This window comes from Rattus norvegicus, chromosome 12, assembly GCF_036323735.1.
Source record: "Rattus norvegicus strain BN/NHsdMcwi chromosome 12, GRCr8, whole genome shotgun sequence".
NCBI lineage: Eukaryota > Metazoa > Chordata > Mammalia > Rodentia > Muridae > Rattus > Rattus norvegicus.
The window spans coordinates 26,907,280-26,931,667 of record NC_086030.1 but is presented as its reverse complement, the minus strand read 5'-3'; the positions used below and the strand labels follow the sequence as shown (position 1 = coordinate 26,931,667).

The window sequence follows — 24,388 nt, the reverse complement described above, 5'->3', positions numbered from 1 at the left end:
CAGGTTGTTTCTCATCAGGGTCTGAGTTTCTCCTCCTCCACAGGCTGGCTCCTGTCTTACCCACATGGCCTCACCGAGGTCTGAGCACCTTTCCAGGGTCTGAACACTGCCTCCGGGCTTCCCCTGAGACCACACTCACTGGCGGCTTCTTCATTGCTGTGTTTGAACGTGCAGAGGTGGTGCCGAGGTGAGCGAGGAGCTGAGGTTTTTGTTTGTGTTTGAGGCAGTATCTGTATAACCTTGGTTGGCCTAGAACTTACTGTCTAGGTAGACAAGCTGGCCTCAACCTTTAAAGTTTATTTTAGTTATATGATACACTGTAGCTGTACTTCAGACACACCAGAAGAGGGCATCAGATTCCATTACAGATGACTGTGAGCCACCCTGAGGTTGCTGGGAATTGAACCCAGGACCTCTGGAAGAAATCTGTGCTCTTAACGCTGAGCCATCTCTCAAGCCCAGCCTCAACCTTTTTAAGAGATCTGCCTCTGCTAAAATTAAAGGTGTGGGTGATCACATCTGCTAACCTCTGGCCTCTTCTTCCAGCCCAGCCCCACAGACCAGTGCAGTGGTTCCAGAACCTCTCAGCAAAGCACCAAAAAGAAAGAGAAGACGCTAAGCAGCGGCTCGTGCCGGCCTGCAGCCAAGCACACAGGCACTGAGTGCCCCACCCACAGTCCGAGGAAGGAACCCTGCTCATCTGGGAAGGGGAAGGTGATATCCTGGCCATGTGAACCTCACTGGGCACAGTCCTACCATTCAAGAGTTCTTTGCTTCACAAATAAAGGGCAAACTCAGACCTAGGACAGATCACAGTTTTATTTTTAATGACATAAGCAAGAACAATCTCACATTCATACTAAAAATCTCAGCTACACTCACAGAAACGCAGTCTGTGGTGGAAGCCCCAGCCTCCCTGTCCCTGTCCAGCGTGAGCACGGACAGATGTGCTCACACACCGAGGCTATTCCAGGACACCTCTTCCGGCACCCTGGATACAGGCCTGCTGTGGAGCTGAGGTAATTAGCTCAGACTGAATTGGAGGGAGGCCCTTCCTTACCTGAGGCACAGGTAGAGGCTTCGTGTTCAGACCCCCACCCATCCCCATCCTCACAGGCATTTGGGACTTGAGGTCCAGCTCTTCTCCAGTTCCATACAACCCAGCCTAACCCCTGCCATAAAACATTCAATCCCACTCACAAGGAAAGGGGACCAGTTACAGCTACATCACACTGTTTATAAAATAAGAGTTACACTTACACGACATGTCTAGAAGGAGCTCTGCCCCCTCAGGAGAGCTGCTGGGGACAGCTATGAGCCCTTCCTTCACACAGGCATAACTATACAGCTAATTCCTACTATTCCATAGCATTTATACTTAACCACCTCAGTGAACCAAGCTTGAAGGAATTTAAAAGGCAATTTAGCTTAAATACAAAAATAAATTTTTATTTTGTTAAAAAATGTTTAAATATTTTTTCTTTTAATTTAGACACACGCATTCATACTTCTCCCAAAGAGGGCGGACATGGCAGCCAGGCTTGGGCCTAAGGGTGTGGTGTGGCTTTGGAAGGAGAGACAGGCTAGGTAGGACCCTTTTGGAAATACAACTAAGAACTCAAAGTGTAGTTGGTTATCTACAGCTCCAAGCACAGGCAGAAGCCGCCCTGGCCTGGGGTGGGCTGTATGGGGAGGACCAACAGAGAGGGAAGTCTGCTCCCAGCCGGCTCCATCCATCCCCTGGGCTGCCAGCCCTTAGTCAAACACTATTGAGATTCAGGAGTCAGCACTGTGGCTGTCACTGTGGCGGTGCCACTTCAGCATTCAATTAGCTAGGCCCAGGAGGCCCAGGTGACATTAAGTCCGGCATTACCAACATGCCGCCACACATACAATTCAATTCTTCCTCCAAACTCGATTCAAGGAGCAACACACATTAACATCAGACAAACACAGTACAAGGCTTGGAAAATACAATCCCAAAGAGGCAAGTTGGCCCGTGGGGTGGCGGGCAGGTGAAGAGGCAGCTAGAAGCAGTGGGGGGCGGTCTGGTCTGCCTGCCCCAGGACCTCCTGGAGCAGACTTCTCCCTGGCTCTGCCAGGCTAACAGTCTTGAGCCACCAACCTTTTGAGAGGCTGGGTTAGCAGAGGGCTGGAGACTAAACAGACTTGACAGAAGAGGCAAAACAGCGCCCACTGGGGTCTCCAAGGCAAAGCAAGATTCACCGCCATTTAAAAGGAATGAATCTCACAGAGGACCGGTGAAGGACAAAGCAGCAAGAAATAGGGAGAGACCCTGAGGGGATCAGAGGAAGAGAACCACTCATGGCCAAGCCAAGCAGGCAAAGCTAGGGACATTCCGTTTCCCCCAATCCCACCTCATGTATTAGGGATCCAAGTGGGTGCCAGCAGAATGGTGCCCAAGGAGAGGGGGGCTGCCTAGGTTATACACTAAACAAGCGCTGGGGCAGCAAGAGGACAATATGTACAGATGTTTTTTTTCAGTTCTCCAGCCTAACCAGTGTGACTGTTCAAGTAAACTGCCCCTCCCCGGGGCACTCGCTTCCTCTAGAACAGAAAGGGCCAGACTTCCACCCTGGTGACGGCTGGGTTTGCTATGGGATTTGCAGGGTCAGAGGCTCTTCCTAGCAGGTGCTGAGGTCCAGGTCCAGGCAGGGGTGGGGGTGCAGGCAGGCAGGCAGGCAGGCTACTTCTTGCGGGTGTGCTGCCTTCGGGCCTGAAGTCGCTGTCGAGCCCCTGGGGTCTTGGATCCCGCGCCAATGGAAAAGGAAGGGGCTCCTGATCCTGGAAGAGGTAACAAGACTATCAGGGCAGCTGCCGCCACGGAGAATGTGCTGGTGCCCTGATCTGGGAAGTCGGTCAATAGCAGAAACCTAAGTGTTTCACTAGGGCTTCTGAAGTCACGGGGAGCCCTCACAGCTCTTAGCTGGAGAGATGGCTCGGTGGTTAAGAGCACTGGCTGCTGCTTCCAGAGGTCCTGAGTTCAATTCCCAGCACCAACATAGCAGCTCACAACTGTCCAGTTCCAGGGACTCTGACACCCTCACACAGACAGATAATATGCAGGAAAACACAAATGCACACAGAAATAAATAAAACACCAGCACTTGGCTCCTCAAATACTTGAGCTTCCTGAGAAGACTCAACTTTTGCTGTTCGACTTCCCTGAACCCCGAGGGCCAGCAACCTGCTATATTCCTAATCACTCCCCACTCAAGGGACAAGGATGCCATGCTGACAACAGACTGGTGACTTACCGAAAGGTCCAACTCCAACAAAGCCTTGGGCAGGTGTTGAAGGGGCCCCAAATGAGAGGCTGCTGCCTGTGGTGCCGACTCCTGGGGCAGGGGCACTCTGCCCAAAAGTAGGTGTGGATGTGCCTAAAGGGGAGACAGAAGAGTTAGAGACCAGACTGTTATCACACTAACCCCCAGCTCCAGGCCTGATGAAACCAGTCTCTGCCACCCCTCCATTATACAACTGCAGTGAGATGTGGGGCTGTCAGGTTAGCCCTCCCTGCCTCTTCTCCCTTGTTCCCTGCCCCTTCCCCTCACTCATCTTGGAGGGTCCCTCTTCTTCTCAGCATGCCCTATGGGAATGGCCCCTGCTCTGCCTGTGTGTAGTTGTCTCAGGGCTGTCTTGCTCTGACGCTGACTCCAGACCACTTCTCTCCCCTTCTATCTCAAACTCCCAATTTCTTTGTTTTGCTTTTTTGAGACTGGGTTTTCTGCTATGTAGCCCACGTTGGCTTTCAACTCTCCAACCTCCTGCCCAAGACTAGGTGCTGGGATGACGGACATGCAATACCACACCCAGGCCAATTCCTGTGGTTCAGGTCACCAGGCTCTAACTAACAGTGGTGGTCCTTTGGAAGGTCACCTGTCAATCACCACCCTCCCCGCAACAAGGATCCTGATCCCTCCCCCTCCCCATTCTTAAGTGAGCAAGATTCATGATCTTTTAGTGCTAATGACACACACACGAACTCTGAGTGTTATCTGTTGTGTGTATCTGCACCAGAGCAGTACTCATCTATGGGAGTGTACAGAAGCCAGAGGTTGACACTGGGTGTCTCTGAGTCTCTCACTGGCCTGGAGCTGGCTATGGTGGCTAGAGGGACGGTGAGTTTAGAGGATCTGCCAACCTCCACACACCCAGCATTGGGATTTACAGGTTCCCACGGCCTCAGCACGCTTTAGCACAGGAGACTGAACTCAGATCCTCAACTGCAAGCATCAGGCAGTTTGACTACTGAGCTATCTCCCCAGCCACATCCACCTCCTTATTCCAGAGGCTGCTTGAACCTCTGCAAGCTATGTGAGCAAGCCTTCCACTGTCTTCCCTTACATCCCCTTTCTCATGTTCCTGACAACTCACTCAACAGACCTGCCTCCTGCCCTGGTCCATCTTCCTCACTTCACTAAGCGCTTCTATTTACTGAAGAAGTCAGCAGCTCTTAGGACCAAAACTCACTCTGCACACTGCTGTACGACCTCTTCACCCTTAGGCTTGAAATTCTGCTGTGACTTCCCTGGACATTTAAAATCCAGGCAATGAATCCTGACTATGACCAACCCTGAACTCTGCCAGCCTTGCAACCTCCAGCCAATCTTGCCTATTCTCTGCACATGAATCCACCATTCCTGCTTCTGCCTCTATGCCGTGAGGCTACCCTCCCCTGCAGCCTGCAGCGGGTGTGTGCCCATCACTGGAGCTTTGGGAAGTATGAAGATCTTGAATTAGAGGGCAACCTGGGTTACACTAGGAAGCAGTATCAAACACACACACACACACACACACACACACACACACACACACACACACAAAGCAAACAGAAGCCAGTGCGATGGCTCAGAGGGAAAGCACTTGCAGCACAAGTCGGGCAACCCGAGTTTTAGTCTCAGAATTTAAGGAAAGGGAAAGATAACCTACTCCATAAAGTTACACTCTGACCTCTATCTGTACACCATGGTAATGTGCATGTACATGTATACGCATGCACGTGCATACATACACACTATAAATTACAGCAGCTGGGGAGATGGCTTGGTGAGTTAAAAGTGCTTCCTGTACAAGCACAAGTAACCATACAAGATAAAGCTAGGAATGACTGTACGCACAGGTTAACACCAAGCACATAAACCAAACATTTTTCCTTCCATTCATTACTTCTTCAAAGGCATTGATTTTGGTTTTCTAATGGAGGCTGGAGCGATAGCTCAATGGTTTCAGAGACCTAGATTCAATTTCCAGCACCCACATGGCAGCTCACAGGTCCCAGGGATCTAACGCCCTCTTGTAGCTGCTGGGGGCGGGCACCAGCACACATGTGGTAAACAGACAGACATACAGCCAAAGACCTAAGACCAGCCACCTCTCCAAGCCTCCAGAAACCTTTCTTCACTGCACAGGGCTCCCATCATCTCTAGTTTGGATTGCTAGTTGGCCTCTAACAATGCAGACGACTATGGTGCACTAACCCCTAACAGGGTTGTGGATCTTACCTCCAAACACAGGCTTGCTTTCAGGTGTACTGCCCACACTGAAGGCGAACGGTGAGCTCTGGCTAGGTGCGCCCAGGGTGTTCTGACTCAGACTTCCCCCAAAGGAGGTGGTGGTGCCCGTGGTCCCGCTCTGTCCAGATCCAAAGCTAAAAGTTCCAGAGGTGGAGCCGGTACCTGGTGTAGCACTAAGCCCAAAGCCTCCACCACCAGCAGGAGCTGCTGAGCCACCGAATGTGAATGGGGATGGAGTAGAGCTGCCAAACAGAGAGCTGCTGCTCCCACTGTGGGTGGTCTGTGTGGTGGCGGCAGCAGCACCAAAGCCAGATGTGGTGGCTGAACCAAAGGAGAACACGGAAGTGGTGCTACCGAAAGCCGGCTGAGTGCTGGCAGGGGTGCCGAAGGTGGAGGCTGAGGCTTTCAACCCTCCGAAAGCTGGCTGTGCAGCACCACCAAAGGCGGCTGGTGCTGGGGCTGCCGACGGGGCTGAGGCCACAGAGTTGCCAAAAGTGAAAGAGCTGCCAAAACTTGGGGCAAGTGCCGGCTTGGTGGCCCCATCAGTGGCTCCAAATGTGGGCTGTGAGTTGGCTCCGGGGTAGGTTGGGAGCGCAGGCTTGGCACTGGCGCTAAAGGGAATGTTGAAGGTGGGGGTGACAGTGTTGCTGAAGGTCAGAGTGGGCTGGCTGGTGGTGGCAGGGGCAGAGGTGGAGGTGGTGAGGGTCCCACCAAAACCACTGAAGCCCCCACTACTATTGCTGGCAGCAGTCTGGGCAGAGCTGGCAAGGGACTGGCTAAAGGAGGTGCCCGCCACAGACGCTGCTGGGGCAAGGGGCTTGCCAAATTGGAAGATGGAGGCCAGGGCTGGGGCGGAACTGGAAGCAGTAACAGGCGGGGCTCCCCCAAACAGAAGTGACTGGGAGGTGGAAGCTATGGTACTGGCAGTGCTCGCTGCAGTGGTCACTCCAAAGCCAAACACAGGCTTGGAGGCAGAAGCTGTGGTGCCAGTGGCCACTGTGGAAGTGGCAGTGCCCAGGCCAGTGAGGAGAGGAGCTGATGTGGCTGCAGTGGTGGCCGGAGCAGTTGTCTGCTTCAGGGAGAAGGGAGGTGACAGGGGCATGGCTGCAAATGGCTCCACGCTCTCAAAAATGGGCTTGAAAGTGTGAGCTGTGGCGGTTGCTGTTGTGGGGAGGGCGGTGCTGGCTGGAGTTGTCGTGGCGGCTGAGGAGCTAGTTGGCAAGGGATTATCACTCTCACTCTTAGGTGTGGCCGGGAAAATGGGCTTAAACATGGGAGAAGCGCAAGCTGGGCCAGGAGTGGCAAGGGAAGAGGAGCTGGCAGGTGGACTCAGCATCCCGAACAGCGTGCTGGCTGGAGTTGGGGAGGGAGCTGTGGCGGCTGGGGTGCTGACACACAGCTGGGCCTGAGAGACTCCAGGGGCCTTGGTGTCAGTGAGTGGTGTGGCGGATGAAGCAGAAGCCAGCCCCAGGAAGGTGGTTGTAGGTTTGGAGTCTGAGGAGGTGCTGGCTAGGGGCCCTGTCAGTGGTGAGACAAGAGGGGCCAGGAGGCTAGGTGTCTTCGGAGGTGAAGGGGCCGCAACTGTTGCTGCCTCAGGAGGTTCTGGGAAGAGAAGAAGTGAAGTGAGTCCTGAGGAAGTCTGAGAGTGGCACTCAACACGCCTGCACCCTCCAGCAACCACCACCACACCACGACTCAAGACATTTGTACCCCCACAGATTCCAGCAAAGACAGAAGGGAAAGCAGGGGAGCCTAGGGCTCCATGTGTGGTCATGAAGGAAAATGCTATTCCTGCAGCTCTGCAACTTCCCTGTCTACATGGGACAAAGGCCCATCATGTTTACCAACCCAGCAAAGAGTGTCTGGCCAGCCCCGAGAGCTACATCAGCACGCCTGCACTCTAGTGTGAGAAGTCAACTACACAGCGTGTTCAAGTGTGGGCCATGAAGGCATTAGCTGGTAAGGCTCACTAGTCCCAGTTTCAGTTACTCTAGGTTTGGGGTCCAGAAAGCTATAGATGCCTCACACTGTTCATACCTCCCAAAGAAGACAGCGTTCTCAATGCAGAGAAGACACACTCAGGACAGCTAGGGCAGCTAGCTGCCTTTCAACCATGAACCCAGTATTACAGCCCGCCTCCCTGTGTATTTCCAGACCAGGGCATTCTGAAGCCCTGAACTGACAGGCTACACACTCCCGTCATATCAAAAGCCTGTAATTCCAGGGCACACTGCTCTGCTTACCTGAGGAGGATGGGGCTGGAGACTCCTGCATCTTCTTCAAACTCTCCAACAGTGGGTTAGAGCTGGGAGCTGGGAGGGAGGCTGGTGAGGCAGCAGGCCCCACGGTAGGCAGGGTGAGTGTGAAGGGAGGGCTGGTGGCTGGGGAGGTGTCAGTGGCTGGGGTAGAGGCATCATCTGCAGAAGAAAGGTAAGCTTTTTACATCGGACCTCCTTCCAGATTCAGAAACACCTGTCCAGAAATGCTTCCCTAACCTCACTGGTGGCACACGGCCTGTGTTCCAGCACACGGGAGTGCAGGCAAGAGGACTATGAATGGGAGACTAAGCAGTTACACAGTAACTCTATTTTCACACACAATTCAAAACTCCCATTTCCCATGGGAAAGTATTGGTGACAGCTCCTGGTAATAAGGCCCCTGGTAGAACAAGTGGGGACAAAGACCCAAGAGCTGGTTGTGATGGCACACATCTGAAACCCTGCACTTTGGAGGCTGAAGCAGCAGTATTATGACTCTGAAGGCAGTCTTGGAAGATGAGACTCAGAACTAAATGGAAAAATCAAGTATTCTACAACTTCTCTCCCCAGGAAAGCTGAAACACACACAGAGCATGCTGAGCTCCACAGTCTTACCCGTCTTATCCTCCAAGACCTTGTTAAACCACTGCAGTGAGGCTCTCCTCTCCATGTCCAGGTCTTCAGCAGTGATGGAATAGCCAAGCTCAGGGGGTGGAGGCTGCCCAAGCAAACAGAGACAGGTTAGACCAACCCCAGAAGCTGTGGAAACCTGCCCCAGACTCCCTAAGACTAAAAGAGCTGAGAGGGATCGATAAGACATACCAAGGTGAGCTGGTCCCCTCGCCGGGAGGGCAGCAGCTGAATCTTGCGTTTGCGTTGCCCGGAGCTGCCAGGTGTGGGTGGGGAAGTCCACAGGCTCTGCTGCTTCCCCGTGGCTGGATCTGTAACTACAGAAACAAGGGTTGCTGGCCTCCCTAGTAAGGTCAAGACAGTTTGGAAGAGATTGTTTTCTGTGTTAGTGTTGTTTCTGACTGCTTCCGGAACAGCTGTGACCCCACTCCTCAGAGCCCAACCCTGAGCTCATGGCCTGGCAGTCCTCATATTCTGCAGTGGACACTCTTCCTATGCTGGACCTCCAAAGGGCTACAACTATCTTCCAAGCCTCACAGTGGCTAACTTCCACTGGAGATGCCACTCTCGGCTCCCATGGCTTCTCTACTTACCCTTTTCTCCTGGGGACTCCTTGTCTGTCACCAAGGGAGCTGAAGAACTGGACTGGTGACATGGTTCCTCCTCTCTGTGGAGATTGTGAAAAGCTAGGGTTTACTTGGGAAGGCCTGGAGGCTGCATGGCACCCCCCACACACACTTGCACATTCCTACACAGGCAAAGTCTAGAAAAACCACAGCTCTAGGTGTCAGCATATCACTATGAGTTGACAGAGGCCATGAACAACCAGCCTTTAATCAAATACAGAACAGGGATCTGCAAAGCTTTACTCAAAGCCTGCCAAGTCCAGGGTCCCAGACTACATCTTCAGGCTCTAACGGTAGGTTAGTGCCAGGAACAAGGAGGAACTGGTGAGGAAGCAGGCCCAAGACAGACAGACAGACATACAAAATAAAAAAAGGCTGGGTGGCAGGTAGGGAGGTGGGGCCAGACACAGACAGACCTGATCCTTGAGGGAGCTGAGCTCCAGGGAAGGGTGAACTGGGGCGAGAGACTCAGGCTCCCTGTTGACCGGGTCCACTCTGCACCACTCCCAGTGGAGTATGAGACAGAGAAGGAACTCCAGCCATCAGCTGCTCTCACTGTAGGACAGGGACATAACTCTAGCAGGCTCTTTGCTACTTTTCTGGGGTTTGACTCTTTGATTTGCTGAGTCAGAAAAAGCAGCCCACCAGCTAATCCCTGTTAAGCCCATTGCCCCGTCCATACAAAGTGACCAGGAGGGAATGATGATCACCTTGTCTTCTTGGCTGGCCTCTCTGGTGTCTGGGAGCGGGAGGAAGCTGGGCTGGAGAAGGGAGAAGAGGTGGGACCACTCCTCTTCCACAGCTGCAAGTCAAGCAGAGACACATCTGAGACCATTACTGGCAGATGTTCTGAACTGGCCAGACGGTGAGGCACACACCTTTAATCCCAGCACTAGGGAGGCAAAGGAGGGTGGATTTTTTGAGTTCAAGGCCAGACAGGTCTACATATTTAGTTCTAGAACAGCCAGGGCTATTTTACTGAGAGACTGTGTCTGAAAAAACTAAAAAGAAAAACAAACAACTACAGCAAAACTAAAAATAACCTTTTTGAGAGTGTGGAGAGCTGGCTCAGTGGTTAAGAAACACTTGCTGCTTTTGAGGACGACCCAGGTTGGTTCCCAGCCTCCACACCAGACTGCTCACAAGTACTATAATCCTATTCTAGGAGATTGGTGGCCTCTGGGCACCTGCATGCATATGTTGCCCCTAAACTCTCAGAGGCCCAAATAATTTTTCTTTTCTTTTATTTTTTTTAAGACCATGTCTTACTGCATAGCCCTGATTGCAATTTACTACGTAGACCATGTATTCCACCACACACTGCAAAATAATAAGTTAAAAAAAAGAAATTAAAAAAAAAAATAAAAAGGTAATACTTGTATTCATTATTTCAACAAAAATCACCTACAATAACAAGTACACCCTGCACTTTTACAGATTCTGACACCCCATGAATATGAATATGAATATAAAATACCAGCTGGGTATGGAGGTGCAAGCTGGAGACCTAATCCTCAGGAGGCAGAAAGAGGAGGCTCATTGCTCGTTCAAGCCCAACCTGAGGTACAGCAAGCTTCAGGACAGCCAGGGGACACATGAGACCGTGTCTCAAAAACAAAAGGAAAAACACAAAGGGCGACTGATCTACCTGCAGGAGCCTGTGCAGCTCCTAGTGTCAATACCAATACTCAACCCCAAGCACGCCTGCCAGTGGGGCTGCCTGGCTTCCCCACCTATGGACGCTAACTAACTCTAAACAAGAATGACAACTTCTTCATGCATCAAAACTCACACTAAATTCTAGTTGCCTATAAATCTCCTTTATATTCCACACTGAACAAACTCTTTCAGTCCCATTTACCGCACTGCTTTTCAGTCTCTATCTGCAGGCTCTCTGTACCAGGTTTGCTTGCTGTTTATCCCACTGATCTCGTTTATTTGCTACTTCAGGCTAGAGCCAGGTTCAGTGCAAAGCAGGAGGGAGGTCTGCTCCTTTGCTCATGGAGACCCACCTGTGAGACACCTCGGGTGGAGCTGTAGGAGCTGGTGATGGCGTTGCGGCTGGAGCTGGGGATGCCTCCTGTGCATGTGCTAGTCAGGGAGCTCACAGAGGAGGTGCGAGACCGTTTGTTCAAGTGGTCATCCGAGCTCTGGGAAGCCAGACTTCTCTTCAGGGAGCCAGGCCTAACAGAAAGGAAGAGGAGGACATAGGCTACTGCAGGCAGGTGTGTGACCGAGGGCACTATCAACAGATGATATGGCCGCCTGTATCTGACAAAGTGACTGGGTAAGCCACAGCATGGGAAACACAAACAGGAAGAGCTACACCTTGATTGTGGCATCAAGGGGACATCAGTTTAACATCTGTCAATGATCCCTCAATAAAGCTGCTAAAAAAAACCTCAAGAGTTGAGCACCAACTACTCTGTCCTGAGACTCCAACCAAAAAGAGAAATCTCCCATAGTCCTTTCTGTGTTGCTTAGCCCTGTTACGGTATGGTCCCCTTACCATTTCCCAGGGCAACCCGCATCAACCATAAACCAGTTCACGGACAACTGTGGCAGTGTGCTTCTTCTCTCTCACCTGGGCATCCTGCTGCAGCAGAGCCAGCAATGTCCCCTCCTTCCACCAGCACTCCACCGCTTTAGCTAGCTCCCAGACACCTGTGTTGCTTTGAGACAGTGCTCTGGACTGGGGCCTTCAAAGCCTCCTCACCGACCTTTTGCCTGTTTAAGGGCCTTTCATATTTCGGTGGTCCACACATGTGTGCATGTCTCCCACAGTGCAGTACAGCGGGTTGAATGCAAGGCTTGACGGAGCCTTTTCATCATATGGAGCCTATGTTCCTTCCATGCAGACTTCCTCTCACACATTTTAAACTCAAATGTCGAGATATTCCATATCACAACATTTCATGCACAGCAGAAGCCTTGTGATCCATTTGTGAAGGATCAAACTAACATTTAGTCAAGTAGAGTGAGATAGAGCAAGCATTAGACACAGACTTACTACGTTACTTAGTGGTTTACTTAGCTTCTCCTGTTCACTATAATACACCCTCGAAACAACCCGACTGCTCGTACGCACCTGTAAAATGTACTTGCTTACTTGCCCCACCTCGTAGCTTAGATGAGTATAAGATGAGACTATGAATTGGCCCAGGAACAAGCTCTTAGGAGCTATCCTGGCTTCCGTCAACTAGTGACCACATCTGCTCTCTTCTCTCATGGGTATCAGAGTGCTTACTCCAGAAAGATTACCACAACACACTAGCGTAATATATAGTCATCACCTATATACCGCAACAGCACATATATAATTATATATATGTAACATGTCACTAAACACAGGTCCTCTGGGTATTTCACCCATATTAATGGAAAAACCTGGAAAGAAACTGGAGAGGAAATATCTGTGTCACGGGAATTAGAATGTTCCTCCAGATTTAAGCATGTGAAGTGGACACATTGTGGAGCGCAGAGAGAAGTGACAGGGCAGATGCTGTCGGAAGCACATTCCTAAGCAGTAGCATTCCATCACCGAGGACCTCACTTACTTAGGCACAAATGCAGCAGGGACTCCGTTGGCCACAAGGGGCTCGAATGCCGAATGTCCACTCCCACTGCTATCGTGGCGTCTGTGATAAATCAAAAGAGTCCTCCATGAAACAGTGTGCCTGTCCTCCCAACCCCTTTCATTCCCTGGACCTTACACAGTGGAACGAGAAGACGGACCCTCACAAGCTGTGCTCTGACCGCCTGTGTGAACCAACTCCCATACAAACATGTAAGTAAAGAAGACAGAAAGCATTTCTTCATACTCCTGGGGCCCAGCCCCACCTCTATAGAGTATTCATTTCACGCTAAACAAGAAAAAGTTTGTTTCAAACCATTCAGTTCTGTAAAATACATTACTCTTAAGATTGACCTGGTAACTAAGGAATAAGAAAAAAATCTTCCAAAATGCCTCAACTATTCAGGTGTACCACACGAAGGAAAACCATTTTGAATTAAGTTCTTGTTATTCTGCCCAAACTACACCACAACATTTCACACAGCCCCAGGCTGTCCCCAAACTTCCAACCCTTCTGTCTCAGCCTCCACCGTGCTGAGGTTACCGGGCCAGCGAGCATGCTCTGCAGACTTACCAGGTTGCAGTGGCTAATTTCATATCAAGATGTTAACAATCACAGACGTAGCTACATTACAGGTCACATACATCCAGTGCTCCAAAGGCGCAAGGAAGCCCTGTACATCACACACAGAGGGCCCTGCGACATTCCAACTACAGGGAAGATATCGGAGTCCTCAGCCTCAGTGCGCCAGGGCCTAGACATCTACCTGGACCACAGCCATTGTCACTTCCTCCCTGGCCATCGGCTGTCGCTCCTGCTTAGCTCTGGGGCATTAGCACAGCTGCTTACTTGCCATGCCTGCAACTCCTCTGATAGCCTTTAGTCCACACGTGCAGGTACCACTTCTTAAGGTTCGCTAACCAGTGTGAGGCATGGTGATGCACACATATAACCCAGCCCTCAGGAGGCTATGGCAGAATGATTATGAATTCCAGTCCAGCCTGGGTTATACAGTGAATTACAAGCTGGCCTGGGTTATAAAAACTGTCTCAAAAAGAAGAGCAAATCTCCTTCACTTTATTTTTGTCATCCAGTATTGGAAATGGTCAATTGAAAATCTGTCAGCTCTTGAGTAGTCCAGGCAAAGGGGATGGCAGCTATTCTTCCTAGGTGTATGGTGCACCATGTCCTCAGGAACTCTTCCTCATTTCTAACACGCTCCTCCTTCCAGGTCTCATACACTCATAACTACCCGTAATGACCTTGTCAACCATTTAAATAAGCAGCCTTGCAAGGAGTGTTGGCACGTGGAAAGAAGACTGCCTGATCTAGACAGCAAGTGGTCAGTCAGAGGTAAATAGCAAAGCCGTCTCAAACACACCCTTCCCAGGAAAACCCAGTACGTTAGAGAGCTGGGTCAGTGTGAGTAGGGTACTTGCCACCAAGTCTGATGACTTGAATGCTATCCTAGCCCACATGGCGGAAGGAGAGAGAGCCAATTACTCTAAGATGCTCTCTGGCTTCCACATATCTTGTGTGGCAAGTCTATATGCTTCTAGACCCCCCACCCCCAAATAAATGAATACAATGCGATTTTAAAATTTCAGAAATTGAGGCTGGAAAAATGGCTCAGTAGTTTAGAGCACTGGATGTTTTTGCAGAGAACCCAGCACCCACACTGAGGCTCATAATTATCCAAACTCCAGTTTCAGGAGCTCTGAACTTCTGAACTCTTCTGAACTACATGCGTAGCAAGCATATAAAAAATAGTAAAAAAAAAAAAAAAAAAAAAAAAAGGGTTGGAGATTTAGCTCAGTGGTAGAGCGCTTGCCTAGCAAGCGTAAGGCCCTGGGTTAGGTCCCCAGCTCCGAAGAAAAAAAAAAAAAAAGCAAACTACACATAGCCCTATGTATAGATGTGTGTGTGTATTTGCTTATGTATATATGTGAACACACACAAATTTGTTTGCTTGAAAGAGGGCTGCGTATACGGTCAGTGACACAGCTATTGCCTGGAATGCTACACTGGGAACTAGGGGGTTTGGCTTGGCAGATGAACACTTGCATAGCATGCAGGAGGCCCTAAGTTTCATCCCCAGGACCACAAAGCAGTAACAATGACCTCAAAAAACAAAGGTCCTATATCTCCCAATGATCCTCTTCAACCTTCCCTTTGTACAGTCAGGAAGCTGCCTTCTCTATTCTGACTGAGTTCTCATATACTAAAGAGGAAATTGGTTCTGCTCATCACTGACAGACCTACTATGCCTTCCATTCAACAACACTACTGGTATTTAACCAAAACAACAACAACAAAACCAAACAAACAGAACACAACTGGGTGGGGGAGCCTTTGAGCATTTACTTTTGAAAATAAAATTCAACAGATTAGCATCCAAGGCAGATAGCTGGTCACACAGGCCACCATTTTAGAGGTAGAAGGCCTAGGAGTTGTAGAGTCTAACATGGATCTGCCTCAGAACTCTGGGAGGGAAGGGTGTGTTGAGTGGGTGGGTGGTGAGTGAGGGCCAATGCCAATGCAGGCTTAAGGGTATAAGGACGACACTTACCTAACCCGTGCCCTAAGAGGTGAGCACTACTAAAGCCCTTGTTACCAAGCTTCTCCATGGTTCATACTGGAGATGGGCCCCTTATATCTTCATGGTAGTCACCAACACTTACTCTGATTCCCCTGGGAAGGAGTTACACTCTACTGAGACCGCCTATTACCTTCTCTTGTTTTCCTGGCCATCAAGATGCAGCTGGTCTTCCTCTGCCACTGTCCTTTTCTTCTTTTCCTTGAGGGCATTCAGCACCGTCTCCTTTGCACAAGGGTCTGGGGCATTACTTGATGGTGAAGACAGTGTGGTGCTGAGTATCTGCTCCGGCCTATAATGAGAGAGAAGATTCTGGAGACAGGCTATTTTAACTACCATGCATGTACAGAACAGAATCCAGAAGCTAACCAACAAGCAAGGCCTTGACTACCATGACTACTAAGTCAGGAATGGTGGCTTGTGCCTTTAATCCCAACAGTAAGAGGCAGGAGGATCATCCTGAGTTTTGGGACAGCTTGAGCTACTCAATTTCAGGCCAGCCTGGTCTGTGAATATGCGCATACGTGTGCTTGTGAGTACGTGCACATTGGAGAGTGACAGAGTTGCACAATCACAAGGACTGAAGATCAGATCCAGGACCCATACAACCATCCAGGGATCCTGCATACCCCATAAACGCAGCTCCAAAGGAAAAAGGACAACTGGGGCTGGAACAGCTAGACTGAAACAGGAGCCTCAGGTTCAGAGAAACTCTGGCTTCAAAGGAAAAATCTGAGGGCAATGAAAGAGTCCTAAGGCCTTCTTCTGGTCTCCACACAGGTACAGGTGCTTACGTGCACACACAAGTTTGTACACACACACAGGTACTCACATTGGTGATCGAAATAGCTTGCTATCTGGAGGGGCAATCCTCACTGTCACTGGGCTGCACACCATCCTCGAGTTCCGTGCAGATAGCACGGCTTTCTTATGGCCACCATTCCAGCATACGGTTGGAAGTGCCCCCAGCAAGGAATACTGGGCTTGCTGAATGGGATATCGTCTTCGGGGTGTTATAACAAACCGACTGGATAAAGGCCCACAATCTCTGTGGAGAACAGGACAGAGACACGTGCTGGAGCCACAGTCTTAATACCAAACTCAACTGACTGCAGAAACAAGAGGCAATAACACTTCTTTTCCAGAGAGTATCAACCTCTCTCTTTCCATTTTTATCTTATTTTTTGACAGTGGTGGTAATGACACCCAGGGGTGTGTGCATGCTAGACAAAGCGCTCGGTGACACTAACAGCTTAAACTTTCCTTTTTCTCAAGCAACAGGGAACGTAGCATTTTTATGGCAAATTTCTCCCATTTCATCCGAAAGCAGGAAGTATCAGTTGCTTAATGGTTGTCTCTACTGTGGACTTCACCAAATTAAGAGGGAAACTGAAAAATACTCAAGTTAATAAAAAAAACAAAAACAAAAAACAAGAACATCAACGATTAACATAAAAAAAAAAAAAAAAAAAAAAAAGAGGGAAACTGAAAACCTTGCCCACACAGGTACTTTGGAAGAAAAGCACATGCAGTTGGTGTGTGTAGGAATAGTTTTTTTTCCTCCCCCTAACTTGTGTTTGAAATATACAATACACAGCAAAAACCAAACATTAACGGGTATTCATCAACTCAACTAGGCACACTTATCAAGGACAGTGAAATGACTTAAGCTGGCTGCCAAGTCTAATGACCTGAGACCAATCTCAAACTCACATGGAAGGAGAAAAATGACTCCAGCAAGCTGTCCTCTGATCTCTACATGCATATGCAATTTAAAAATAAAAATGCTTTTATCCAGAATCTAGGCTGAGTGTAGTGGAGCACACCTGTAATCCCAGCACTTAGTAGGTGGAGGCAGTAGGGTCAGCAGTCCAAAGTCACCCTCACCTACAGAGTGAGTTCAAGGGACAGATCAAGCTATATGAGATCCTGTCTCAAAAACAAAACAAAACAACAACAACAAAAAAACCCCAAAGACTAGGGAATGGGTTGAGTGCTTGCCTGCCAGCTATGATTCGATCCCAGCACAGCATACAACCTGGTGCAAACCTGTAATCCTGTCCGTGAACTCACCCAGAAGATGGAGGCAGGAGGATGAGTTCAAGGCCAGACTCAGCCAAAGAAAGGGTTTGTGACCAGTCAGCCTATGCCACCAAACACCCTACCTTAAAAAAGAAAAAGGAGGAAAAAAAAAAAAAGAGTAAAGAGAAAGGAGAGTAATGGAAAAAGAGAGAAAGGGAGTAAGGATAAAAAGAAAGGGAAAAGGCAAAGTAAAGAAAAAGGGAAGGTAAGTTAAATCAGATTCTAGGTTTAATCCTCTGCCGCAGAGACCCACCCTGGGAAGACAGCCAGGGCTTACCGGTGGGGCGGCCTCCGAGAAGGTCGCAAAAGTGGGGTGGGGAGCGCGGGGTAGACGTGGTGGACTCGCTGGGCCGTCGAAGACGACGGCGGGGACCGTGAGGGTGGGCGGCGCCCTGGCCTGTCTCTAGGGTCCTGCGGGAGGGCAGGCTCCGGCGGGCCTGGCTTGCCCAGGTAGCTGCCCATGAGTAAGAGTTCAGCGGGGTCGGGGCCTCCAAGCGGGCTGCGGGGTTCGCAGAGGCTACCGTTGACTGGCGACTTGGCTGGAAGCGGTGAAGCGGTGAGCGCGGGCCGCGGGTGACGGCGCGACTCGCGCACGAACGACGACAGGCCCCTCGGGCCGCGGGGTTCTCGGCTCAGGCCCCACCAGGCCGCGCTCGCCCCCACGGCCAGCCAGGCCAGCGCGGCCGCCGCGGGCACTAGGTAGAGCGCGAGGCCGAGCAGCGCTAGGCCCAGTGCCGCGGCACCCGCTGGTCCTCCGCAGCCGCGGGTCCGGCCCCGGCCTTCCCGTACGCCCAACGGAGGCCGCCGCCGCTCGCCTCCGTCAGCCGCCGCAGCCGCCGGAGACATCGCGGCTCCGCGCCGCGGAGCGGACTTAAATATCCCAGGATACACCGCGCCGCGCGCCGCCGCCTACGTCACTGTCCTCGACGCGGCGCGCCGGGTGAAAAGGGGAACTGCCGCAGCGTGCGGAGCGAGGCGCGAGAGCGTATTTTGAAAAATACAGTTTGGATAGGCGTATTGGTGCAGGCTTTTACTCTCAGAACGCAGGGGGCAGAGGCAGGAGGATTTCTGTGAGTTTGAGCCCAGCCTGGTTCACAAAGAGAATTACAGAGCGGCATAGAGACATAAATCCTGTCTCAAAACAGCAAAAACTAAAAAATAAGAAAGAAAAAAAAATATAGCCCGTCTGACAGCCGGTTTGGACGCTTGAGGTTTCCCTGACGCTCCCGGACTGCGGAAGAGTGGTGGTAGAAATCAAGGCACAGAGCCAAGATTGGTGGCACATTAATGTAATCCCGGCATTTGGAAGGTGAAGGCAGGAGGATCCCCAGTTCTAAGTCAACATGGGCTACTTAGTGAGACTCCTCTCTGCCTCAAAACAAAACCCGATCAATCAAACCCTACGTGGAAGCTCACTGTTAATCCCAGAGGTCAGTTCCAGGCCAGCTGGAACTACACAGTGAGACCCTGTCAAAATAATTTTTTAAAATATTTATGTATGTGAGCACACTGTAGCTGTCTACAGACACAAGAAGAGGACATCAGATTCCATTACAGGTGGTTGTGAGCCACCATGTGGTTGCTGGGAATCGAACTCAGGACCTCTGGAAGAGCAGTCAGCGCTCTTAACCGCTGAGCCATCTCTCCAGCCCCAATAAATAATTTTTTCCCCCCAGAGCTGAGGACCGAACCCAGGGCCTTGTGCTTGCTAGGCAAGCACTCTACCACTGAGCTAAATCCCCAACCCCAATAAATAATTTTTTAAATGTGTGTTTTGCCTGAATATATGCTGGGATTACATTTGCACGCCACCACATCTGACTTACTCTTTTGTGTATGTACGTGTGTATGCATGCATGGAGGTTGAAAATCAACAGCAGTGTCTTTCTCAATTACACTCGACCTTATTTTTTTTGACACAGGGTCTCTCACTGAACCCAGATATCATTAACTGGCTAGGCTGGCTGGTCAGAAAACAAAAACAAAAAAATCTTTGTGTCTACCTCTGTGTTTGGGATTACAGGGACTCCCTGCTGTGCCCAGGTAAGCTTGCTCAGCAAGTGCTGTACCAATCTTCCTAGTCTGTGTTTTTTTCTTTCCCTTTTCTTCCTTTTTTTTTTTTTTTTTTTTAAGATTATACATTGAAAGCTGTTCCTCCACAATCAAGAGCAAGATAAGACTAGACAGGGGGAGGGAAGGCTAAGATGGAGGGATGGCTAGATAGAGAAGCAGGAGAGGCAGGGGTTAGAGTTCAGAGACAATGCACATTGTTAATAAATACTAGCTGAACTGATTAATGACAACGAGCACTGGTTATAATCAAGAAACAGGGTGGTCCTGCTCAGGACCGATTTTCTTAGTTTCTGAGGTCTAATCCAGTAGGGCTTTGTTGTGTAGCTGCCACTAGAGGGCAGTCCCAGGCTTGTCCATAAAAGGCACATGCCCACAACCTTGCCTGTCAGCTCTGGTCTTATGCTGTGGTTCTCTTTTATGATCTTTTGGTGTTTTGCCTCTGTGAAGGTGCCAGACCCCTGCAAGTGGAGTTATAGATAGATGTAAGTGATCATGTGGGTGCTGGAATTGAACCCAGGTCCTCTAAAAAGGCAGCCAGTACTCTTAACTCCTAAACCATCTCTCCAGCATGTTCTGGTTCTCAACCTTCCTAATGCTTCAACCGTTTTAATACAGTTCTTTATGTTGTGGTGCTCCTCAACCATAGAGTTGTTTTACACTGTTGCCACCTAACTGTAGTTTTTCTACCGTTATGATTTATAGTGTAGATATATTTTTCCCAATGGTCTTGGGGGGGGGTCAAGACCCACAGGTTGAGAACCACTGGCCTTATAGCCTCACTGAAGCACTGTCTAAAGGACATTGATAGTATATATTCATCTTGTCATAGAAGATAGATAGACAGACAGACGACAGGTGCAAGCTGTGAAGAGCAAGCCAATAAGCAGCTTTCTTACAGTTTTTTTTTCTTTTCTTTTTTTTTGGAGCTGGGGACTGAACCCAAGCGCTCTACCACTGAGCTAAATCCCCAACCCCTAATAAGCAGCTTTCTTGTATGGTCTCTGCTTCAGTTCCTGCCTCCAGGTATTTGCCAAATCCCTTCAACGATGGACTATGATGTGGAAGTGTAAGCCAAATAAATCCTTTTCTCCCCATGATATTTTTGGTCATGCTTTTTTTTTTCCTCTCACAACAACAGAAACCCAACCTAACAGGTAAATCCCTTGCTTTACTTTCATCTCTAGAACCCAAGTTAAAACCCAGTTGCAGCCTGGTCAAAAGAGTGAGTTTCAGGACAGCCAGCGGAAAAACAAAACAAAACCCACCGCAACTGAAAAATTTTAAAGCTCCTTTAAAATGTTCGTTTTACTTATTTTTTGTGTACAAGTGTTTTGCCTGCCTGCATGCCTATGTACCGTGTGCGTGCCTGGTGCCACTGGAGGTCAGAAGAGGGAGTCGGAGCCACAAGAACTGGAGTTATGAATGGTTGTCAGTTGCCCGAATGATGATGCTGGGAAAAGCACCTGGGTCCCCTAGAAGAACAAGTGCTCTTAAATGCCGAGCCATCTCTCTAGCTCAGCTTCTAGGGTTTATTGTTGTCGTTGTTGTTTGTTTGGGTCTCACGTAGCTCAGGCTGGCTTCACAATGTAGCTGGGGTTACATTGAATTCCTGACCTTCCAATTTTTTAGAAGATTTATTTATTTATCGTAAGTACACCGTCGCTGCCTTCAGACACACCAGAAGAGGGCATCGGATCTCATTACAATGGTTGTGAGCCACCATGTGGTTGCTGGGATTTGAACTCGGGACCTCTGGAGGAACAGTCAGTGCTCTTAACCACTGAGCCACCTCTCCAGCCCCTAACCTTCAATTTTTATCTCCTGAGTACTGGGGTCCCAGATGTAAGGGCTACCATGTCCCACCTCAAATTTGGTTTTACCTTCTGGGGGATAGGCATCAAACACACTCGCAACTTCCTGTCGCATACAGAGGTTCCAAAGGTACTGTGATTGGCTGTTCCTGAGCCCTCCAGCCTATGACCCAGGACAAGCCCTCCCTCTTCACACAGTGATGGCAATTGTGATGCCGTCCATTGTGATGTCACCTCCGGCTTATGTAAAAGGTAAACTTGGTGTGCTGTGGGCTCACACCAAGGCAGGGGAGTAAATCCCCTTTGCCTGAAGTTTGAGAATGAAATTTCTATCCATTGGCCAGTCTGTGGTGATTCACACTTATAATCCTGACACTTGGGATATGGAGGCAGGGGGATGAGAAGTTCAAGGACATCCTAGGTGACAGAGTTGAGTTTGAGGCCAGCCTTTGATACAGGAACAGGAGGACCCAGGGCGTAAAACCAAAGGTGAGGGAGAAACTAAGACATTCTCAGATAAAGAAACTAAGGAAATGTCTTGATAATGTAACAAGCCTTGGAAACAGCTTTGGCTACAAAGCACCGCTTCCTCTCATGGAACCCACAGCAATCGTTGGCAAGGGCAGTGAGACAGACGGCTCAGCAGTTCTAAGTACTCGGTGACCTGAATTTAACCCACATGGAAGACGGCAACAATCAACCCTTGAAAGTCTTCTGAGTGTGTACTCTGGCACCAAAGGACTTCACACACACACACACACACACACACACACACACACACACACACACACACACAAATTAGGTTTTTCTTTTTTCTTTTTCTTTTTTTAAAGTAGAAGCAGGCAGCCGGAAGTGGTAACTCACATCTTTATCTTTAATTCCAGGGTTTGGGAGGCAGAGGCAGGAGGATCTCTCTGTTGGAGCCCAGCCTGGTCTACAGAGTGAGTTAGTTCCAGGACAACCAGACCTACACAAAGAAACCCTGTCTTGAAAAACAAAACAAAAAACCCCAAACCAAACAAATAACAAGCAATGAAAAAACCAGAAGCAGGCTGAAAAACCTCCATTTTGTGTGTCTCCTTCCACTGGAGCCGGCCCCTTACCTCTGTTATGTAGGTGGTCAGTCATTCAAGCTAATGTCTGTACCACTCCCCTCCAAAGCTGAACCGAGGCATCTAATTGTCAGCTTCTTACGTCTTTTTCAGACGCCTGAAAGATTCCTAAAGTCACCAGTTATTCTAAACTAGAAACCACTAGGAGCATCCAAGGTCAGAGCCATTGCTCGACACCGGGGGACACTGGTTCACTACAGAGGTGGCTTCTGGAGCAGGCACAGTCCCCTCCTGAGAACCTGCTTGTCCTGTCAAGTGATAAGGATTTCTTCAGGCCATTTGGCAGAAGCAGAACTCAGGCAGTGATGAACCAGACCCACCCTACTTTTAATTACACATAGTCCTCTACTCCTGGGCCCTAAACATGAACTAAGATCACTAGACCCTTTTATCTCTCCCACTTTCTTTTTTTTAAAAGACACACCAGAAGAGGGCATCAGATCTCATTATAGATGGCTGTGAGCCACCATGTGGTTGCTGGGATTTGAACTCAGGGACCTCAGGAAGAGTAGTCGGTTCTCTTAACCGCTGAGCCATCTCTGCAGCCCTCTCTCCCCCTTTCTAACAGGCATTTAAAAGTAAAGAAATTCGTTTACACTCCAATGTGTGGTTTTTCGAGACAAGAGTTTTTCTTCTGCACAGCCTGGGTTGTCTTGGAACTTGCTCTGTAGAACAGGCTCACACTCAGAGATCTGCCTGCCTCTGCCTCCCAAACGCTGGGATGAAAGGTGTGCATTGCATGCCTAGGCTGAGCCTTTTTTTTTTTTTTTTTTTAAGATTTATTCATTATATATAAGTACACTGTCACTGTCTTCAGATACACCAGAAGAGGGCATCAGATCTCTTTACAGATGGTTGTGAGCCACCATGTGGTTGCTGGGAATTGAACTCATGACCTCTGGAAGAGCAGTCGGGTGCTCTTAACCGCTGAGCCATCTCTCCAGCCTGGCTGAGCCTTTAATATACCAAGAAGTAACAAAGCCGCCCGTGTAAAAATGTGGTCCTTCCCAGAATTATCTTCAGTCTCCCCTGCAATGTCATCTGACAAGCTGCAGGACTGTGAGAAATCTCTTCCTGGGAGATCAAAAATATTCTTCCCTGTCATCTATCCCTCCTCAATTGGGTTGGAATTTTCCCTGCCTGACTCCTGGCTGCTGCATTACAAACATATGCTGCCAACCAGCGCTCTCCCGCCTCCGAGGCAACTATAAAGAGTTGAGCAGTCTGTCATTTATGTATTTTAGATTTATTTCCAGTGTTTTCCACGTATGTATATCCACGCCACATACATGCCCCGTCACGAAGAGGTCAGAAGAGGGCACTGGGTCTCCTGGAACCAAACAGTTGCGAGGCACCACTCGGGTGCTGGGAACTGAACCCAGGTCCTCTGAAAGAGCAGCAAAGGCTCATGAACACGGAGCCATCTCCCCAGCCCCCTGCTTTGTCCTTTAGTGTTTCTTTCTTCCTGAAAAACCATGGAAACTCTATAAAGCCATTTTCATTCCCAGTACTTTCCAACGCCAGGGACAGATGGTAACTCGTCTTTTCCTTTGTTCTTCACTTCCTTTTGGTAGGTTTTATTTATTTTTCTTTCAGTATAGTTTTAAAGTTTATTACTTTACATGTCAGCGGGGTTGTTCTGCATCCATGCATATATACACACGTCCACCACAGAAGTGCCTGGTGGTGCCCTGAAAGGATCAGGAGAGGCCTTCAGATTCCTCTGAGCCTTGACATTACAGACAACATTGCGAGCTACCATACGGTGATGGGAATCCAGTCTGCTGCCAAGAGCGACCACATGCTCTAAGCAGCTCAGACCATGCTTCAACTCTTACTACATTACTTTGAATTATTTTTTTTGAGACAAGTTCTTAACTATCTGTAGCCCTCACCAGCCTGAAACTTGCTAAGTAGGTAAGGTTCATTAAGAACTCACAAAGAGGGGCTGGGGATTTAGCTCAGTGGTAGAGCGCTTACCTAGGAAGCGCAAGGCCCTGGGTTCGGTCCCCAGCTCCGGAAAAAAGAACAAAACAAAAAACAAACAAAAAAAAAAAAAAAAAAAAAAAAGAAGAACTCACAAAGAAA

General features: G+C 49.4%; 2 protein-coding genes and 1 long non-coding RNA gene across 5 annotated transcripts in view; 2 read left to right on the top strand and 1 right to left on the bottom strand.

The window, feature by feature from the left end:
- The window catches only part of Nsun5 (NOP2/Sun RNA methyltransferase 5), a 5,684-nt gene extending 4,220 nt beyond the window's left edge, over positions 1 to 1,464 (top strand). The window contains exons 9-10 of one of the 2 annotated variants that reach the window (XM_039089215.2): positions 44 to 179; positions 547 to 1,464. In XM_039089215.2, the coding sequence (XP_038945143.1) occupies positions 44 to 179; positions 547 to 804 (394 nt within the window). In that variant the 3' untranslated portion in view covers positions 805 to 1,464. Of the gene's footprint in view, positions 1 to 43; positions 188 to 546 lie in introns of both variants that reach the window. The other variant, NM_001191593.1, reaches the window with a different exon arrangement.
- Positions 807 to 18,155, bottom strand: Pom121 (POM121 transmembrane nucleoporin). Its single transcript, NM_053622.2, has 13 exons — positions 17,582 to 18,155; positions 16,055 to 16,270; positions 15,356 to 15,514; positions 12,609 to 12,689; positions 11,064 to 11,235; positions 9,762 to 9,853; positions 9,019 to 9,092; positions 8,618 to 8,742; positions 8,411 to 8,513; positions 7,781 to 7,954; positions 5,526 to 7,139; positions 3,279 to 3,401; positions 807 to 2,805 (listed from the first exon to the last, which is right to left on the bottom strand). Exons 1-13 carry the CDS (start codon positions 18,148 to 18,150, stop codon positions 2,708 to 2,710), a joined length of 3,600 nt encoding a protein of 1,199 aa, NP_446074.2. The 5' UTR covers positions 18,151 to 18,155; the 3' UTR covers positions 807 to 2,707.
- On the top strand, positions 18,156 to 24,388 carry LOC120095917 (uncharacterized). Of its 2 annotated transcripts, XR_005491892.2 has the most exons (3): positions 18,156 to 18,613; positions 19,227 to 19,347; positions 20,304 to 24,388. It is a non-coding gene; the product is annotated as an uncharacterized LOC120095917 (long non-coding RNA). The 2 variants fall into 2 exon arrangements; XR_010056746.1 differs by having other exon boundaries at positions 18,156 to 19,347.